Source organism: Buteo buteo, chromosome 11, assembly GCF_964188355.1.
Source record: "Buteo buteo chromosome 11, bButBut1.hap1.1, whole genome shotgun sequence".
NCBI classification, from domain to species: Eukaryota; Metazoa; Chordata; class Aves; order Accipitriformes; family Accipitridae; genus Buteo; species Buteo buteo.
In genome coordinates, this window is record NC_134181.1 from 29,896,209 (window position 1) to 29,913,396 (window position 17,188).

The 17,188-nt window shown below is 39.2% G+C and overlaps 1 protein-coding gene across 7 annotated transcripts in view; it reads left to right on the plus strand.

Moving 5' to 3' along the window:
* Nucleotides 1-17,188, plus strand: part of HECTD4 (HECT domain E3 ubiquitin protein ligase 4) — a 78,038-nt gene that overhangs the window by 45,158 nt on the left and 15,692 nt on the right. For all 7 annotated transcript variants that reach the window (XM_075041207.1, XM_075041208.1, XM_075041210.1 and 4 more), the window contains exons 37-61: nt 137-326; nt 1,462-1,543; nt 2,177-2,379; nt 2,574-2,709; nt 3,408-3,590; nt 3,863-4,033; nt 4,438-4,607; nt 5,039-5,154; nt 6,081-6,184; nt 6,464-6,625; nt 6,735-6,883; nt 7,158-7,237; nt 7,364-7,527; nt 8,059-8,296; nt 8,755-8,891; nt 9,064-9,190; nt 9,812-9,949; nt 10,082-10,218; nt 10,343-10,503; nt 11,074-11,255; nt 12,688-12,893; nt 13,220-13,350; nt 13,575-13,780; nt 14,751-14,930; nt 15,249-16,552. In XM_075041207.1, coding sequence (XP_074897308.1) covers nt 137-326; nt 1,462-1,543; nt 2,177-2,379; nt 2,574-2,709; nt 3,408-3,590; nt 3,863-4,033; nt 4,438-4,607; nt 5,039-5,154; nt 6,081-6,184; nt 6,464-6,625; nt 6,735-6,883; nt 7,158-7,237; nt 7,364-7,527; nt 8,059-8,296; nt 8,755-8,891; nt 9,064-9,190; nt 9,812-9,949; nt 10,082-10,218; nt 10,343-10,503; nt 11,074-11,255; nt 12,688-12,893; nt 13,220-13,350; nt 13,575-13,780; nt 14,751-14,930; nt 15,249-16,552 — 5,057 coding nt within the window. The remainder of the gene's footprint in view (nt 1-136; nt 327-1,461; nt 1,544-2,176; nt 2,380-2,573; nt 2,710-3,407; nt 3,591-3,862; nt 4,034-4,437; nt 4,608-5,038; nt 5,155-6,080; nt 6,185-6,463; nt 6,626-6,734; nt 6,884-7,157; nt 7,238-7,363; nt 7,528-8,058; nt 8,297-8,754; nt 8,892-9,063; nt 9,191-9,811; nt 9,950-10,081; nt 10,219-10,342; nt 10,504-11,073; nt 11,256-12,687; nt 12,894-13,219; nt 13,351-13,574; nt 13,781-14,750; nt 14,931-15,248; nt 16,553-17,188) is intronic.

Sequence of the window (17,188 nt, forward strand, 5' to 3'; positions counted from 1 at the left end):
TAAGATGTGTGTCACAGTCATGTTTTAGATGCATCTCGGGTGTGTTAGCATTAGTTTCAAGGGCAGAAAAGTTTGTCAATGGAGCTCATGGTTGTGTGTTTTTTCTTTGTTTTGGTTTTTTCCTTTCTACTTCAAGGATGTCAGACGGTTCTTTCTCCAACTGCCTCTGAGCCAGATACTACTTTGGCAAAAGCCAGCCCTAAAAATTCCATAAAAGGTGACAAAGATCCTGGAGAAGAAAGCGAGGCAGTGGATGGTAAACTTTCTATTTTTATTCATAAACGGGAAGACCAGTCATCCCATGAAGTCCTTCAGCCATTACTAAGGTAATCTTAACTCACTGACTTGGAATTAGCAACCAATTTCGCCAATTCCATTTTTCTTCTTTTTTTAGTGCTACAGCTGTAGAAAAATGCGTTCTAGACATAATAGTAAATGGGCAAGCAAAATGTCTTCCCAATTTGTTGTGTTTACTGGCAAAATAATAAGATAATGCAAAAACGCTTTATAGGGCTGATGCTTAGCATACTGTTACCTGGATAAAAATGCGTACCACTGTACTGAATTTGTGGTGAGGCAGCAGCAGAAAGAATCTAAGTCCCAGTACTTCCTGGACTTGCCTGTTTTGAAGAAGACTAATTAGCAATGATGAGAGTAGCAAAGCTGAAACAGAGCAGAGTATACAGAGGTGAGGTATAAAAGGAGGAGGGATATATGAAGTGTGACATTTTGGTTTTGGCTTGCTTACAAGCCCTGTAAGCCACTAGCAAAGGAACATAAAACCATCTTAATCTGTCTGAAAACAATCACATGAAAAATTAGCTACTTAAATGATACTCCATCAGAAAAATTGAACGTTATCTTGTTAGGGTATTACAGACTATGTAGGACTAACAAGTAGAACTATCAAAGCAAAATGGCTTTAAAAGCATTGCTTTTAATAATGCATACGCTGGATAATAATTTGCTATTACAGCTTCTTTAGTATTCTTAGTACCCACCTGGATTTTGAGATCTCTGAATATCAAACAGCCAATGTTATCACCTCTTGCATTTTGTTTCGTCTTCCTCCACTCCAAGTTGGTTTTGAACCCATGCCCTAAAAATTACACTTAAAGGTACAGCTGTTGGGTGTTCTTAGGTGAAAGTTTAACTCAGAGCCCTTAGGCATTTGTGTTCAGTAAAAGCCAGTTTCATTATGCTTCTTTTTGAGGGGGGAAGGGTTAAATTGCTATGCAAATAACTACATTCAATAGTATTAAATTCCTTTTGTAAATTATAGTACAACTGGTTATGTCCTTGAACTATCAAGTGTTTCTATTACTGTTGAGCAATTCAGTTGCAAGGGTTGCTTTCAAATAACTTAAAAGCACGCATAATGTATTAAATTGGACTGTATAGTTCAACTGGTTTTTCCACCAATGAAAACAAAGCTAATGTGTTTTGTTTTCATTTTAATAGTAGCTCAGAAGGTCGTCCATTCCGACTAGGAACTGGAGCCAATATGGAGAAAGTGGTGAAAATGGATCGAGACATGACAAAAGTAAGAAAGGAATAACTAAAGAATTATTTAACATCGTAAAAATTGGTGGCCATTCAGAATTCTTGGTTTTTACTGATGTTAAATCCCCTTCGTTAAATGTTGTTTAATTTACAGAACTGTTCAGAAAGATAACTTTATATGTAATGTTAGCATTCTATAGTTATTGATGTAAATATAAGGGTAAATGATGGAAGAAGAATTTCAGCTGATGCTTCCTCCAACAGTCGTAGGTCATGTTTAAGTCCCTTTAATATTCTGTTTCCTGAAGTCTTTAATGCACATTGATAGTAGAAATTTTAAACCCCATATTTCAATTACATGTTCATGTATGTTTTCAGACATATTTTTGAGTATTTGCACCAGAAATGCTCATGTGTGGTTTTTTGACCAGAGAAGAGAAACTATGCTGTTAAGCTAAGAATGAAATCCACATTGATCTCTGATCTCTTTGTAGATGAGAAAAAGCAACAGAGAATTTCTCTTATGACTGTGACTAATACATACACAGGAGGATGTTTTGATGTGTTCTCAGTACTTTTACATATGGGGAGGGAGGAGAGCTAAATCCACCACGTAGTGTGGCCAAATAGAGCTAATGTTAGTATTTGTCTTACATGGCAATTTTATTTGCAGAGTGGCTGCTGTGAAGTTATTACAGAAGAAGCTGCTGCAGCTCTTCGAAAGGCAACTAAGTGGGCACAGTCTGGTCTAATAGTTAGTGTTGGGCCACCTATAGAAACTGTCAATCCAGAAACAACTAGCGGGTTGTCCAGTGGGGACAAAAAGAAGACTGCGCAAACATCTATTTGCAGAGAGAGGAATTCTGAGCTTGCCAGGTAGGTCACTTAGTTTCTATGCTTCGAGTCTAGATTTTGCTTCTCTGTATACCAGTATTTGTAGTTCTCCAGAAATAATCTGGGTGTTCGTAAACTTCCCTTTTTTGTGCTGTATATTGTTGTTGACAATTGAAGCTTCTTTTCCTCCTCTTGTTTTGAAATTAATGGGCAAATTGCTTTCTTCTCCTGTATAGGACTGATCCTGTGAGGCCATTCATTAGTGGTCATGTTGCAAACAGCATGGCAGCAGAGGTGATCGCTTTGCTACATAGCTTGTTGATGGCACCAGAATCAAATGCAGCTCAGATATGGACAACAACTGCTGAAAAAGTAAGCAAACACAAGATTAAGTATCAGATTCTACACCAAGCATGTATTAGGTAGTTAAGAGAACTTAATTATTAGCAATTTGCTAAGCTATTTCTTTCTGACTTACTACTTCTAACACTTCAAACCAGGGTGTGTAACTTCACAGAAGCAGCCCTTTCTAGTAGATGCTATCTATCTGATGTCTTGGGGTGAAATAAATAACTAAAAGTTGTCCAGCATTAGAGAATGTGTTGTCATTCTGTATTTCACCTGTCACCTGTCATTCTTTTCAGTAACTAATAATGCTGTTTGTTTAGGGAGTTATCTTGCCTTTGCCAGGTAGTTATTCTACCTTTGCTATTCAGTCCTCTGCCATGACGTCTGAGGGTCTAAAGTGTTGCCTGGAAAGTATGGCACCTTGCTTTTATGTTCCTCTGAATTCTATAGCACCTAATCTGTTGCTTAGGCTAAATCCTTGAATGAAGACTTTTGCTAAGATTATATATGTAACTCAGTGATTCTAAAAGTTAATAGGGAATGGAGCCGGCTTTGATGGTGTTCACGCTTCAGAGAACTTAGAATATTCTGAGTTATATAATTCACTTCAAGAACAAAAATAATTCTTCTGAGACTGTGTGTGGGCTGAAGGCTTGGGGCGTTGGTTTTTGTTTGAATTGTTCTTTGAAGTCATTCTCTGGTATTCTTGTTTCTGTCTTCAGGTTCTGTCTCGGGCTCTGATGTACATTCCACAACTTGGGAAATATGCAGAGAGTATTTTGGAGAATGGGAGTAGCAGTGGAAGGAAACTTGCTAAACTTCAAAGAATTGCTCGGCAGGCAGTAGCTGCCCTTTGTGCTCTGGGTGGCTTTAAGGAGACGATTAAAATAGGTTCTGAAGTTCAGGTAATTCAGCACCATTCACATTTTATATCTTAAATGAGAATTGGTGCTTTTGACGATGTTTTGCCTGCATTGGCATACTTGTGAAGCAGTGTGCAGATGGCCTGCGATTGTGAAGCAGTTGCAATAACCCTTGTGGAGACTGCTGTTGTGTGTTATTCCTGCTCCTAAAGCACCCAGCTCTAATTGTGTGTTGAGTTGGTGTGTGGTGTTAAACACTCAGTGTTTCTTGTTTGTAAAGACTTAAATCTTATGCAGGCCTTCTTTGGTTGTAGGTTTTAGGTAAAGGAATAGCAGGAAGCATTGGAGTTGTGGCATCTATTAATGAACAAGAAGGTATAGCAACGGTCAAATTTCCGCCTACCAGTATAGACGGTAGAAAGACCTCTCAAGCATCAGACACATTAACTATTCCATTATCTAGGCTCTGTGTTCCAAGATCTGAGGTACGGTAGTTTTAAGAATCCAATATTAAGTATAATATCAATTATTTATTTTTTTGTCACAGCATACTGGCAGTTAATCTACAGCATGTAAAAAGTCTATTTCATCTTTGATTAAAGATTATTTGTAAAGTTTGCCTCATTATTTTAAATATATCTTAACAATATCTATATTTAAGTTCTCATTCAAGTAACATGGATATTCATCTTTTGGTGCTTAAAGATGTTCCATTGCATACTGTGTTGTTTCTCTTGGTTTTGTTTCTATTTCTTCTCTTTTTGACTGGTGTTTGGTGCTGGTTTTGTGATAGTACAAAATGAGAATTAACTCCAGGTAATAAAACGCCCTCATTTCTTAGAAACTAACTACTTGAATTTAACTTTTTACCGTGCCCCCCCACCATCAGGCATTGCCTCTTCATAAACTGTCCATTACTGAGAAGGTAGTACAGGCAGTCCAGTCCATGTTGCTTCCTCAGGAGGGAAGTCTATCTATTCACACCTCACTTCCTGCAACAGGAGATGGCTCAACTCCAGTAATGGCAGTGGTCCGGCTTCTTGCTGAAATAAGAACCAGGTGAGTTGTTGGGTTTTGTGTAGCATGTCAGTCTGTTTTGATGCTGTACACAGATGTTCAAGAAAATTGCATGAGTTCTTGTTTTCTTCCTCTATGGGTATTGACATATGACAGCAGGGGACAATGCAAAAATTCTTGTTTGCTTCCTTAAGTACATTTAGTGTCTGGATGTTGTTAAAATGAGTATCAAAAATAAAGTGCCGCCTGTAACACTGACAATGCATTGAGCAAATTCTTCATATAAGTAAGTGTTATGAACCAGGAGAAGGCTGTCATTGTGGAAGTTCCAATGGATAGCTAAGCAACCAGACATAGAAATAGATCAGTCGGCGTGCTGTCTTTTAAATTAGTCTTGAATTCAATTCACGTGAAGAAAACTGAATTCAGCGTATACTTTTGTAATACTTTAAACATATTATTTTTCCATTAAGAGCATGCCTGGTGATGGCTCAGCTGTTAGAAGACAGCTCATTCTGTGAAGAATTCATTCAACAGTGTCCAGCTGCTGTAGAAGTTCTTAATTTGGTAGCTCAGGAGTGCAGTCCTGGTAGGTATTCAACATGTTCTTGCAGCTTCATTGTCATATTTGGTTCAGAGACATAACAGCTTTTAAAATCATTTCAGTGGTTTGTCTTCCAGCTACTTAAGAGTTTGATAGCTAGCACAGTACAGCATGTCTTGTCATAGCTGCAGAGCTGTTAATTTAAGAGTAGCTAATAATCAAACTGAATAATTTTAAACATTAGGCACAAATTTTAGGTCAGAACATGGGTATCCTACGCATCACAGAAGATGCAAGTCCTGGGACTAGCTCTCTACTGCTATGCTTCTGAACCCTCTCCACTTTTCCTGCTTTCCAGTATAACCAATTCTGTATTCCTTGACATTATCATTTATATGTTTTCTTTTTATGACCTCTTTGCTGGTTTTTTTACAATGCTTTCTTATATTTCTTATGATTGAGCTCTTGATTTCCTTCCCTCTTGTTTAAGGATAAGCAGTGGGCCCAGCAGAAGTCTTAGTTCAAGGGCAAGTTTTAGGAACATGTCAGAGCCTTTCATTGGAGGAAAAATGGCTGAAGCAAAGGATGTTAGGGTAGGAACCAAGTGGATTTCAGTATGATCTCCAGTGTAAAAGGGAGCGTACTGATTTTTTGACAGTAGGCATAAATTCTTTTGACTTCCTGCTTTTGTTGGGTCATAAACTTCATTTTAGTGAGCAAGTTTATATCTTAATTAAGATAACAATGTCTTTGCTAACCAAATATAAATTAAACATGAGGAAAACAAATGCTTGTATACATTAGATTTTGTCCTTAATTTTGTTGATTGGGAAAGTGAGACTATTTGATCAGATCTCTGAAAATGCAAATGTCATATTTGTTTCAGTTTACCAGTATTAAGATTGCATTGTTGAATTCAAGTAACTAGATTTGCTTGGAACCTCATGACTTGGCTTGGTTTGTTGTTGCAGGGGAGAGGCTTCTTGTTGTAGAAATGCAGTGTGAAAGGTTACGAATGTTGTATCGTGACTGTGCTCGACCTCCCCCTCCTCCACTTCAAGCAGACAGAAGACAGGTGAGCACAGAAATGGTGCTGAGTCTTCTGTCCCTTGCAAATGAAGCCAGCCACTGAGTGCAGAGGGTCTGCCTGTGGTGTTGGAGCCAAACTGGTTGGATTCTTATTTAAACATTTCATTTAATGTGAAATTCCGTAATGGGATGTGGTCTGTTGTGATTGCAGTTGTGGTAGTTGGATGTGTTGTGTTAAACATGCACTTCATAAATGTGTCATTGGATTTCAGTAGATGACTTCAACTGTCACTGGTAGAATGAAATGCTCTGTTCCTGTTTGTAGCCGAAAGAAATCACTTGGAGCCCATCAAGAGTGTTTCCCCCTGTGCGAGCATGCATGTTTTCATCGCATCTCACAGCTGTGACCTTTTTGGCTGATCCTAGTGCAGGTGGGGGACTTCCTCGGGGCACATTTATCTATGCCACTTCACCAGTTCCAGTACAGGTAAGAACTCACAACTGTACAACAGTTTGTCATTTAATATTCAATAGTGAATATTTATATTTTACCTATATTTTGTAAATAATTTTTTTAAAATTATTTTTATTTCTAGGCACCATCGTTCTACTGGGAAATTGAAATAGTTTCCTATGGAGATACAGATGATGACACTGGACCAATAGTTTCCTTCGGTTTTGCTACAGAAGCAGAAAAACGGGATGGTGCTTGGACAAATCCCGTGGGCACCTGTCTCTTTCACAAGTATGTTGGAGAGAAGCACATGAAAAATCATGGTCTTGCTCACTACATTTGTATGCTTCTTAGGGAGGAGTATTGTGAGCGCATTGTAGTAGGCAACACGTATGTTTTAATTGAAATGTTAAAATGATGAACTAGAATATCTCCTTATCAAAATAAGGAGAGTTGAGTTGCCTTTTGTCAGTATCACAGCTACCTAGACTCCAGCTGGTAGCGAGTTGTAATCCTTATTTGTTTCAGTGCTCCTCTTAATTTTCTTCTCGTGTTAACTTTGCAGCAATGGGCGAGCAGTGCATTACAATGGCTCCAGCTTGCTACAGTGGAAGAGTGTTAGACTGGATGTGACTCTTTCTCCTGGTATGTAAGAGTACAGCTAATTTGCTTGTCTGGTAAATCAGAAAATTGCCTAAATGTAAGGGAAGCAGTGGATGAGAAAACAGATTAAATCCATATTCTTCTTTTGGTGATTGTATTCTTCTACAGGTGATGTAGCAGGAATTGGATGGGAAAGAACAGAAGGAACTCCACCCCCTCCAGGGCAGCCAGCTAAAGGCAGAGTTTATTTTACGTATTGTGGGCAGCGACTTGGGCCATATCTAGAAGATGTTTCTGGTGGAATGTGGCCAGTTGTCCACATTCAGAAAAAGGCAAGTTTTTAACAGAAGTACATTGTTTGGTAGATATTCTTTCAGAAATATTAAAAACATTATGTAGAAAGTATTGAGCCTGCTTACCTATCTATAAAAAAGTAGAGTGATAGTTTTTACCTTTATTGAGTTAGGTTGAGGTATTCGATTACCCTTCCCAGGTGCATATATGTTTTTGTCACTATTTTGAACTTTTTCTGCCCATTAAGACATTAATGTGCTTGATGAGATGGCATTATTCTGTAATAGTAGCCCTTCTATTAGTATTCCTTCCCAGCAGTGACCTTGCTTCAAAGTGTACTGAGTATGCTGTTATCTTGAAGCTAGAAAAAAGGCAAGTTGAAAGTTTGTGTTTAGAAGCTTAATACTTTCCCTGCTGCATCCAGTTTTATAGCTAGTGATGCTGGGAAAACCATATGGCATGGAGATGTGATCAGCTTATCCCTCTGGCTGAGTTTTTAAAAAGAGCAAAGAGAAGGATCAAAACAATCCACAACTCATCTTAATGCTTTCATGTGTAACTTCTTTCAGAACACGAAAATCCGTGCTAACTTTGGATCTCGCCAATTTGCCTATGCTGAAGGACAGGCTCACAGGAATGCTGCTGATCTGTGTATTGACCTAGCTGAAGAAATAAGTGCCAACTTTGAAGCGTTGCCTTTTGCCATGGCTTCTGATAGCGATAACGATGCTGGCACCAGCATAGCTTCTGATCCGGGGACCCATGGACCTCCTTGTAGAATTGCTGCTGTTGCTACGGCTCAACAACGTAAAGTGATGATGAACTTTTTCTTTTTTTTTTTTTTTTTTTTTAAATCTCTTTCAGGAGAAATTGCAATCAATTAAATAAGTTTTAAGTACATCCTGGCTGCAGTCCTTAGGTACTGCCTGTTTAGGTAAAGCAGTACAACAAGCATGGTCACATACATGCTTATTTGATTTTAGACAAGGCAATTAAAAAAAATTTTACTTTTGTCTTTGTTTATAAGGATGCACACATTATTCTCAATGCAACTGCAATGAGAAATTATCTTATTAGGGCTTTGAATACAATAAGATGTTATCGTTGATTCAATCAACCAATTCATTATTCTATGTCAAAATGCATTACATTTCCACAGACTGATTGGAGATTATGAAATGCAATATTTCGCAAAAAACTCATGGAATATTTTTGCATGCCTTCTAGTGCATTATGATCTCATTGCTTCCTTGTACATTTTGCAGAGTATGACAGTGACACATCTTGCCACTATAAAATGGAACTAAGCTATGAGAACTTCATCACGTCAGGCCCCGATCCTCATCCCCCTCCTATTGCAGATGATGAAAGTGATGATGACGATGACGATGATATTCCCCGGGTAAGGAACGTGGCAAGCTCTGCCTGCTGTAACTTGTGGTCTAAATACAGATCTTGTAATTCAGATTTTTAAGTTTTGCCACACAAGGGTTTTTCCTGCTTCCTTAAGGACAATATAGCTGCTCTTAACTTTTCTTTCTTCTTGGTGTTCTAAATAACCTTTGTCTTTGTAGGAGGATCACTATGCCCTGTTGGTTAAAGCCTGGGAAACTAAAGTTTTCCCTACAATTCGAAGAAGATTCCGTAATGAGGCTGAGAGAAAGTCTGGGTTGGATCAGATTAAAGGAGCTTTACAGTTAGGTATGGCTATGTTTGTTTCCATGCACTTTGTTTTATATGATGTGCAGTAAGTGTGAAGATAACACCTGTGTTTCTTTTATGTTTTAATGTATTCAGGGCTGGAAAACTTAAATTGAAGAAAAAATAATTCACTTGCTGGTTTTGTCAAGTACTTAGAATTGGTTTGAGGTCATGATTTTTCTTTAACACTTTTACTTAAGTTGGACTATTTAGGTAGAAATAGTGGCAGAATTTGTTGTGCTGTTGTGATGTGGATGCAGAAATAATTTGGAATAATAGTTTGGGAAGAAATTATCTGCATGCATTTTCTGTCTGTGACTATATCATGGCAAAACTTTTGAGGAACACTTTAATAAGGGAGTATTTGTAAATGAATACAGTTCTGGCAAGATGACCCTTTTGTGGGAAAGTCACAGTAAGAGCAAAGTGGGAGTTCTGAGCCCTAATGAGAAGCATATAAGTGTCTCTCAGGAAAGCTTCACTCCCTGTCTATCAGTCTGACTGCAAGAATATTTAAGTAATTCAGATAGCTCATCTGCTTATTAACTTCATCTGCGTATGAAGTTAATAAGAACTTCAAGTGGCTGGGGAAAATAACTAGCGCTCCCTTCTGTCTACCAGGAATGGTTGATATAGCACGACAAACTGTAGAATTCCTCTATGAGGAAAATGGTGGCATCCCGAGAGACCTCTATCTTCCTACTATTGAGGATATCAAAGATGAAGCAAACAAGTTTACAATTGATAAAGTACGAAAAGGTAAGGTCAGCAAACAGTATCTTGAGGGGAAAATAAAAGCTAAGGGGCTCTGGTACTTTGGATCTACGGCATAAATTGTCAATCTGAGGAAAATGCTGTACCTTAAAAATTGTGTTGTCTCTTTCTGACCAGGTCTTACAGTGGTGACTCGCTCTCCTGACAGTAACAACGTTACCAGCAGTGCTGTTGGAACAGCGTTACCCAAGTTTGCTATTCGTGGGATGCTGAAGACGTTTGGTCTTCATGGTGTTGTTCTGGATGTTGATTCAGTAAGTAAAGATACATTGGGAGGGCTTTTAATGTATCAGCATCAGGTGTCTGTGAGCAAATACAATTAAGTGTACTGAACTGCTTAGACTGTGTTCACTGACAGCATTGGTTTTGGTGTTCCAGGTAAATGAGTTGGTGCAAGTAGAGACCTATCTCAGAAGTGAAGGAGTTCTGGTAAGATACTGGTATCCTATTGACATGTTAGAAAGGCCACCTGCTGGTTATAGGAGGACTGCAACAAATGGATTGGTTACCCTGGATAATACCAATATCCAAATTCACAGGTAAAAAAAAAAAGAAATTTAGTTATAAGGCATTTGTATTACCTGACTTGATCTATCACATTTCCTATAGTACAGTTTATCTACTGCAACCTTCCTTTTAGCAGCAGTAAACTTCTGAATCTTATTGTAGTTATTGCATTAAAGCTGACAAAGATTAATGTTTTAATGGGTAGTGGGGTTTTCATTTTTTTTTTTTGTAATAAAGGTAATTGGTTAGAATTGTCTTGTTGGAAGGATTTTACTTAGTCATGTGAAAGTGTTTTTAAACATGCTGGTGTAATAGGTACCTTCACTGAAGCTTAGGTTTCTTGTACATTGGTCAGTTGCAACCTAAAAGCTCAAGAACTCTTGACTGACTTAGTGGAGAGTCGGCTACTAATCCAGGTGCCTTAATTTGGTACCAGAATTAGATGGGTTGAGTGCTATCTTAAGTGAATAAGAAAGATTTGGGTCTACCCGAACCTTTGAAATAATTAGGTATATAGGTTTGGATTCAGGGCCAGGTTGCTGGATACGGCTTATTTTAAGTGTAGTGAAGAAATTTTGTGTTTTGCTGTTTGTATTTTCTAGAGAGCTTTTGCGAAGTGAAGCTTCTCTGGCCAAGCTATACTGCCGCATGGCTCTCCTCAATATTTTTGCCCCCAAATCTCCACATATGTTTACTCGCCTGTTTCATATTCCTGCTATCCGTGATATCACTCTGGAGCACCTGCAGTTGCTATCCAACCAACTTCTTGCACCACCTCTTCCTGGTAAACACTAATTTTTATCACAGCTCTTTTTTGGTACAAGAGTTTTCTGGGGACAAAAAAAAAATCTAATTAAATTTGGCATTTACTGATTAATTAGTTAATAACGATGTTTTTTGAAAAAATGACTCAATGGACTCCTGACCTTAGTGATAGGGTACTAAACTGAAATTCTTGCTAATGATCTAATTAAAAGCGTTCAAGAGAGTTCAGAGTCCCTCCTAAGATTCCATTCAGTGTGCTTCTGTCCCTTTGTCATCAGTGGTCTTCTGTTTATTGGGGGGGTGGGGAGAGTATCCATATGAGATGCTTGTAAGGAATTGAGAATGTTTTATAGTTCGAATCCAGGATAGTAAAACTAAATGCCAGTTGGGTCTCGCAGTTTTCAAAATTCAACTCTTCTTCATTTCACAAAGTGGTTTGTCCTTTTCCTACTGGAATCACAGATCTGGTTAGAGAATGTATATGCTGAATCATGGAAAAGAATCTTTGGCTAATTCAAGTGAGTGTTAACAAAGACAATTATCGTGACAAAGCTATTCTGCATGCAAAGAAATGTGTGTAACATGGCTGGAGCATAAGGAGGAAGTAGAAAGTGCTAAATATAGGCTATTAATAATTGAAAGTAATTATTTACCATTGGAAAGAGTCCTGTTCCCTCCTCCAATTACTTTGAAACTTGGCTACCTCTAACAGATGCCGCATTGTAAAAGATCCTCTTGCAGAGTACCGCACTACTTTGCATGGCTTTGAGAATTTCACAAGCTTTTATTTAGTTTTTCCTCTTTAAAATATGTCTAATTCAAGTCCTGCTAATACATACAGTTTCCAAACTGGCGTTTTGGTGAATTGCCCACTCCGTTGTGCACTGCACTTTGTTTTTCTTTGACTTCTCCCATTAGCTCCAGAATGACAGCCATGAGATGTTGGGGCTTGCGACCCACTCAGGGCCACCCAAAAGCTGTCTTGTTCATAAATGGGGAAAGCTTGAAGACAGATAAAGCTGCTTTCACCTCATCTAGAATGAGTGGGGAAGAGAGCACTTCTGGTTACTTGTTCTCATGGTACTTATGCAGTAAATTGAAATATGCCTTCTTTCATATGTGGGACAAAATGAGGCAGCTGTGAACCCACAGCTCTGTGTTATGTATGGCAGGCCTCCTTAATGGTTGGCTTAGGGCAGGTGAAGAATACAGCTGGCATTTAGAGGGCCATCCCATCTGCAACCAACCATGTCAGGGGTTCAGGTCTGGTCTTGGGTGGATCCTTTCAGCTGCTGACCTTTAGGAAGAGGTTTGCACTTGCTCAGGAGTGAAAATAGAGGCTTGTAATCTTCCAAGTGTTCTAAAACTTCTCTTTCCACTGTCTGTTTCACAGGCTACGCAAACATGTTGAACTGATCTCCAAATTTGTCATCCCTTTCCTGTTATTACAGATGGAACAATCAGTTCAAGTTCTATTCTTCTGGCCCAGTCCCTGCAACACTGCGTCCATTCCCAGAACTGTGCTGCCACAGACCTCTTCTACCAGGGCAATTCACAAGCCATCAGAGAGTGGCTTACTGTTGCCATTACTCGGACACTGCATCAAGGAGAGGAGAGTCTGTTAGACCTCACTAAACAGATCTGCTCCTTTTTGCAGGTAAAATATTTAGTAATGTTTTATGAGCAGTGTTGTTTTTAAGGCCTGCCTTCTTTCTTATGAGCCCTTGCTTTATGTGTGTTTCTAACTTCCATAATACTGTCCATCATGCTGAATTGTTTCCCTGGATGGATTGTATTCCTATTCTGATCATAGTGGGCATGCTGAAAACACAAGCGGTAGCAATACCCTGGATCATATTAAAATGGAGTGGCCTCATACTATGTCATTATTTACAATGCTATATTTTATTTGAAAAAAGAGGAGGGAGGTGGTTTGCTGCTGCTGCTGTTTGGGAGCTTTCATTATGCAATGTTATGTTACAGATGGCACCAGAACAGTTTCCTGCTGAAGAATTCCCAATTTCAGAATCCAAAGTCAATATGGATGTTAATTTTCCTGGGGCTGCATTTGTAATTGTGTCCTGTAAGGAAAGTCAGTCTGGATTCCGCAAAGAGTAAGTAATTGGGTGGCCAAGAGTGGCAAAGATTAAAGATGTGCCTCTGAGCCTCTGTGGACCCTGAGTATGTAGGTGCTAATTTTTTTTAGATTTTTCTCTCCTCAGAGGCTCATTTTCTGGGTGGTGGGATAAATACCACAGAGTGTTTACTCTTTCTGTGACTGGGTTGGGATTTTTAGTAGCTAGTTAGTCTAACTGACCTGTTCTTGCTCTCTTCTCAGCTCATCCCTGTATAAAGCTCCTTGGGCTCGAGTGCTTGTCTACGGGCTTGGGCATAAAGTTAAAAGGAATGGTCAGTTAAACCTAATTGAAGCAGTGTGCTATCCTCGAGATGCTTCTCCAACCAACACTGGCCTAACGCCTCCCCCAACAACCAATCAATACCCTTCAGTGATCACCCCTACAGACAAGGTCCACATAAAACTAGGTAAAAAAAAAAATAAAATTAAAAAAAACCTTTTAAACTGTAGTCTCAGAAGCGAGACAAGCATCATCATTGCCTCTGTGTAGGAGCTTCCTATATTGTCACCAGTCCTACCATAGGTTAGGACAGTATTTTTGTACAAGGTATTAAGAAATGTGTCCTAGCAGAAATATGCAATCATTCTTAACCAAGAAAGCATGGTTTTATAAACATTGGAAGCCATCCGACTCTGATTTTGTTAGTTCTGTTAAACCTGTCAGGATCTGTGGGGTTTTTTTCTGATTTTTGTCTTCCATGAGCTCACAAAGCAGTGTTTTTGAATATTTCTGCAGCATTTGGGTTAGTGCTATTGCTGTTTGAGATGCTGTTTTGCAGATGGAGATTATAATTTTTTTTCTTTTTTTTGCTTGGTGATTTATAGGGCCCTTTAATACACAGAGTAATATATATATATATGCAGTATAGTAGTACACAGGTCATCCTAGCTTTTCAAGCAAGAGTAATCATTAAAATTCTTTTTACCCTTCCAGCCTAAGGAAGAGACAATGTGATTTATTTAGAGAAGTGAAGGTGACTGGGCTCCAGTAAGCTCTTAAAACTTTTGTTTGGAGGTCCTTAAGTTCTTTTGCTGAACTACAGCATCTCTGATGTTTTTGTCAGTACTGATCACACACATCATAGTAAAAAGAAATGGTTTTGTAAAAGTCCTATATGTATTTAGATATGAAATAGAACTATTTTTAGCCTGTACATGTCATGTAAACAAAATGTTATCTATATTTTTAGAATTATAGATTATATCACAGCTCACTATAGATAAACATTCCTGTTTGTTTATTACAAGGTACTTAATAGAGAAAATTCTCACTTAGTATGAATTTAGCCTCAGAAAAATCCTAGAAGATACGGTACTACTTTTACTTTACAAACGCCTAGAGTCATGATAAGTATTTTCTTTGACCTTTTTGTTCAGGAGTATCTCCTCCTCCTGGAGCAGTGTTGGTCTTGCATTCTCTTCCTCTTGAATTCCCCCTGGCAATGGCATTCGCAGAACAGCTGTTAACTTGGAAATTAGAAGATGGGGATGGAAAATCAGAAGACGAACTGGATACTATTCCTGCTTCAGTTCTCTTGCAAGTAGTGGAATTTTTAGGTGAGAATGCAGTATTTACTAAGCAATGAGCACCAACAATGTGCTGGCTCAGATGGAGAGTTTAGGGAAAAAAAAGAAAAATTACAATCACAAAGTATTTCTGAGCTCTTCCATTATATAGAAACTTTCTTGAAACTCTAGAAACTTTCTGTTGATATGCACTCCTTGGAATAGTCTTCCTGTCTTTCTTACTGCTGACATACAGCTATTGAAACGACCTTCTCTTGTGCTTTTTTTAATGTTACTGTTGCAACTCATGTGATAAAGTTACTAACAGTGAAATACTGCTGACTCCCATGTCTTGCCTTCCACACACAGGGAACTTTCTCTGGACAACTGACATGGCAGCATGTGTGAAGGAATTAATATTTCATCTCTTGGCCGAGTTGCTTCGCAAAATTCACAATCTGGAGCAGAAAAAAAGTCCAGCGGGATTGTCATCTTCTATTGCCCTTCAGCTAAATCCCTGTCTAGCTATGCTTATGGCCCTGCAGTCAGAACTTCACAAGTTGTATGATGAAGAAACACAAAACTGGGTGTCTGGAAATGCATGTGGTGGTTCTGGTGTTGGAGGGGCTGACCAAGGAAGATTTTCAACGTACTTTCATGCTCTGATGGAAGTCTGCCTTGCTGTAGCGGAAGTAACCTTGCCTATCAATATGAGTGTAACAGCTAATGTGATGTCTTCAACAAGTGCCCCAAATCTTAGTGACTCTTCATCCTCATCTTCATCTTCTCCAGGACAGACACCACAGAGTCCAAGCTTGCTGTCAAAGAGGAAAAAAGTCAAAATGAAGCGGGAAAAGACATCATCTTCAGGCAAACGGTCTTCATCCAGAGCAGCTGAAACAGATGCTGCAATCCTCAGTATAGGAGGAAGCAAGCCTGAGGATATGTTGTGGTTTCATAGAGCACTGACTCTGCTTATAATTCTCAGACACCTAACTAAAAAGGATCCGCAAGGATTGGGTGTGACAAATGACGCTGTAGCAGATGCGTGTCAAGCACTAGTAGGTCCCACAGCTCATAGCCGCTTGCTTGTCATTTCTGGAATACCAACCCACTTGGAGGAGAGTACAGTCAGAAGTGCAATCAGAAAGGCATGTAATGCACATGGTGGAGTCTTCAAAGATGAGATCTACATTCCTTTGCAGGAAGAGGATCCCAAAAAAATCAAGGATAAAGCAGAAGGAGGAGAATGCAGAACTGAACTGGAAAAACCAACTGTTTCAAGTAGTGCAGACAGCTTGGATATTAGCAGCTCTAGCAGTGTCACACCTGCTATGAGTGTTAGCGCTTCAGCATCTACGAGCCAGGCTTCCCTCTGCAGCTCGCAGGGTATATCTCGGACCGTTAGTGATATCTCAGTTGACCAGTTTCAAGCTGGACTGGAATTGGCCATCCCACCAGGGTTGCTAGAACCACATGTTGTTTCCAGCCAGGAGAGTCTGGATCTTTCACACTGCAGTACTGGAAGCCTTGGCAGCCTTGGCAGCCTCGGGGAACCACTTGACAATGTGGAAACAGCGTCTGTGTCTGATGTTGGATCAATGTACACAGTAACATCTCTGGACAACCAGCCACTTCTGTCACGGCCAATCAAAGGTTTTGCTGTAGTGGAGGTAATAGCCTTCAATCAGGAGAGGGTGCCTTTTGGGTCAGTTTTTTCTGAAAGAATGAGATCTGCTTCTAGTAACTTTATTTTAACCTCTGGCTCTGAGAAATACTGTATTTCTTGTGGTTTGTGTATAATGCCATGATCTGACTGTTAAGGGAAAAGCGTGCTGTATGTTTTCTTCTGTAAAAATTCTTCTGCTTGACTGAGGCCACAACTGGAATGATGGAGAGTGCAAGGTGTAGCTCAGCATAGGTCATGGGTGTAGAATAAATGTATGTCAATGTGCACATGAGACTAAGGAGCCTAGGAGTTCTCAGGTTGGACACGATGGCTGAGGAACACAGAACTTTATACTCCATTGACTTTCTCTGTACCATTCACAGTCTTAGAAGCATTCACTGTCTCTCAAAGGACAGAGGGGACCTAGTAGTGGAGTTAAAAAGTAGCAACATTAAAACAGAAGGAAGAACTCTTGCACATTCCAAGTTGTAGAGCTCATTGCCACATGGGGTTTCAGAAGCCAAGAGTATAAATGAATTGCTAATGGATCACGTTCATGGAGGATGTGCAAATTGGTAGCTGTTAAGCACAGCAGTCAATGCAGCCTTCAACTGACGAAATCTTTAAACTGCTGATTTCT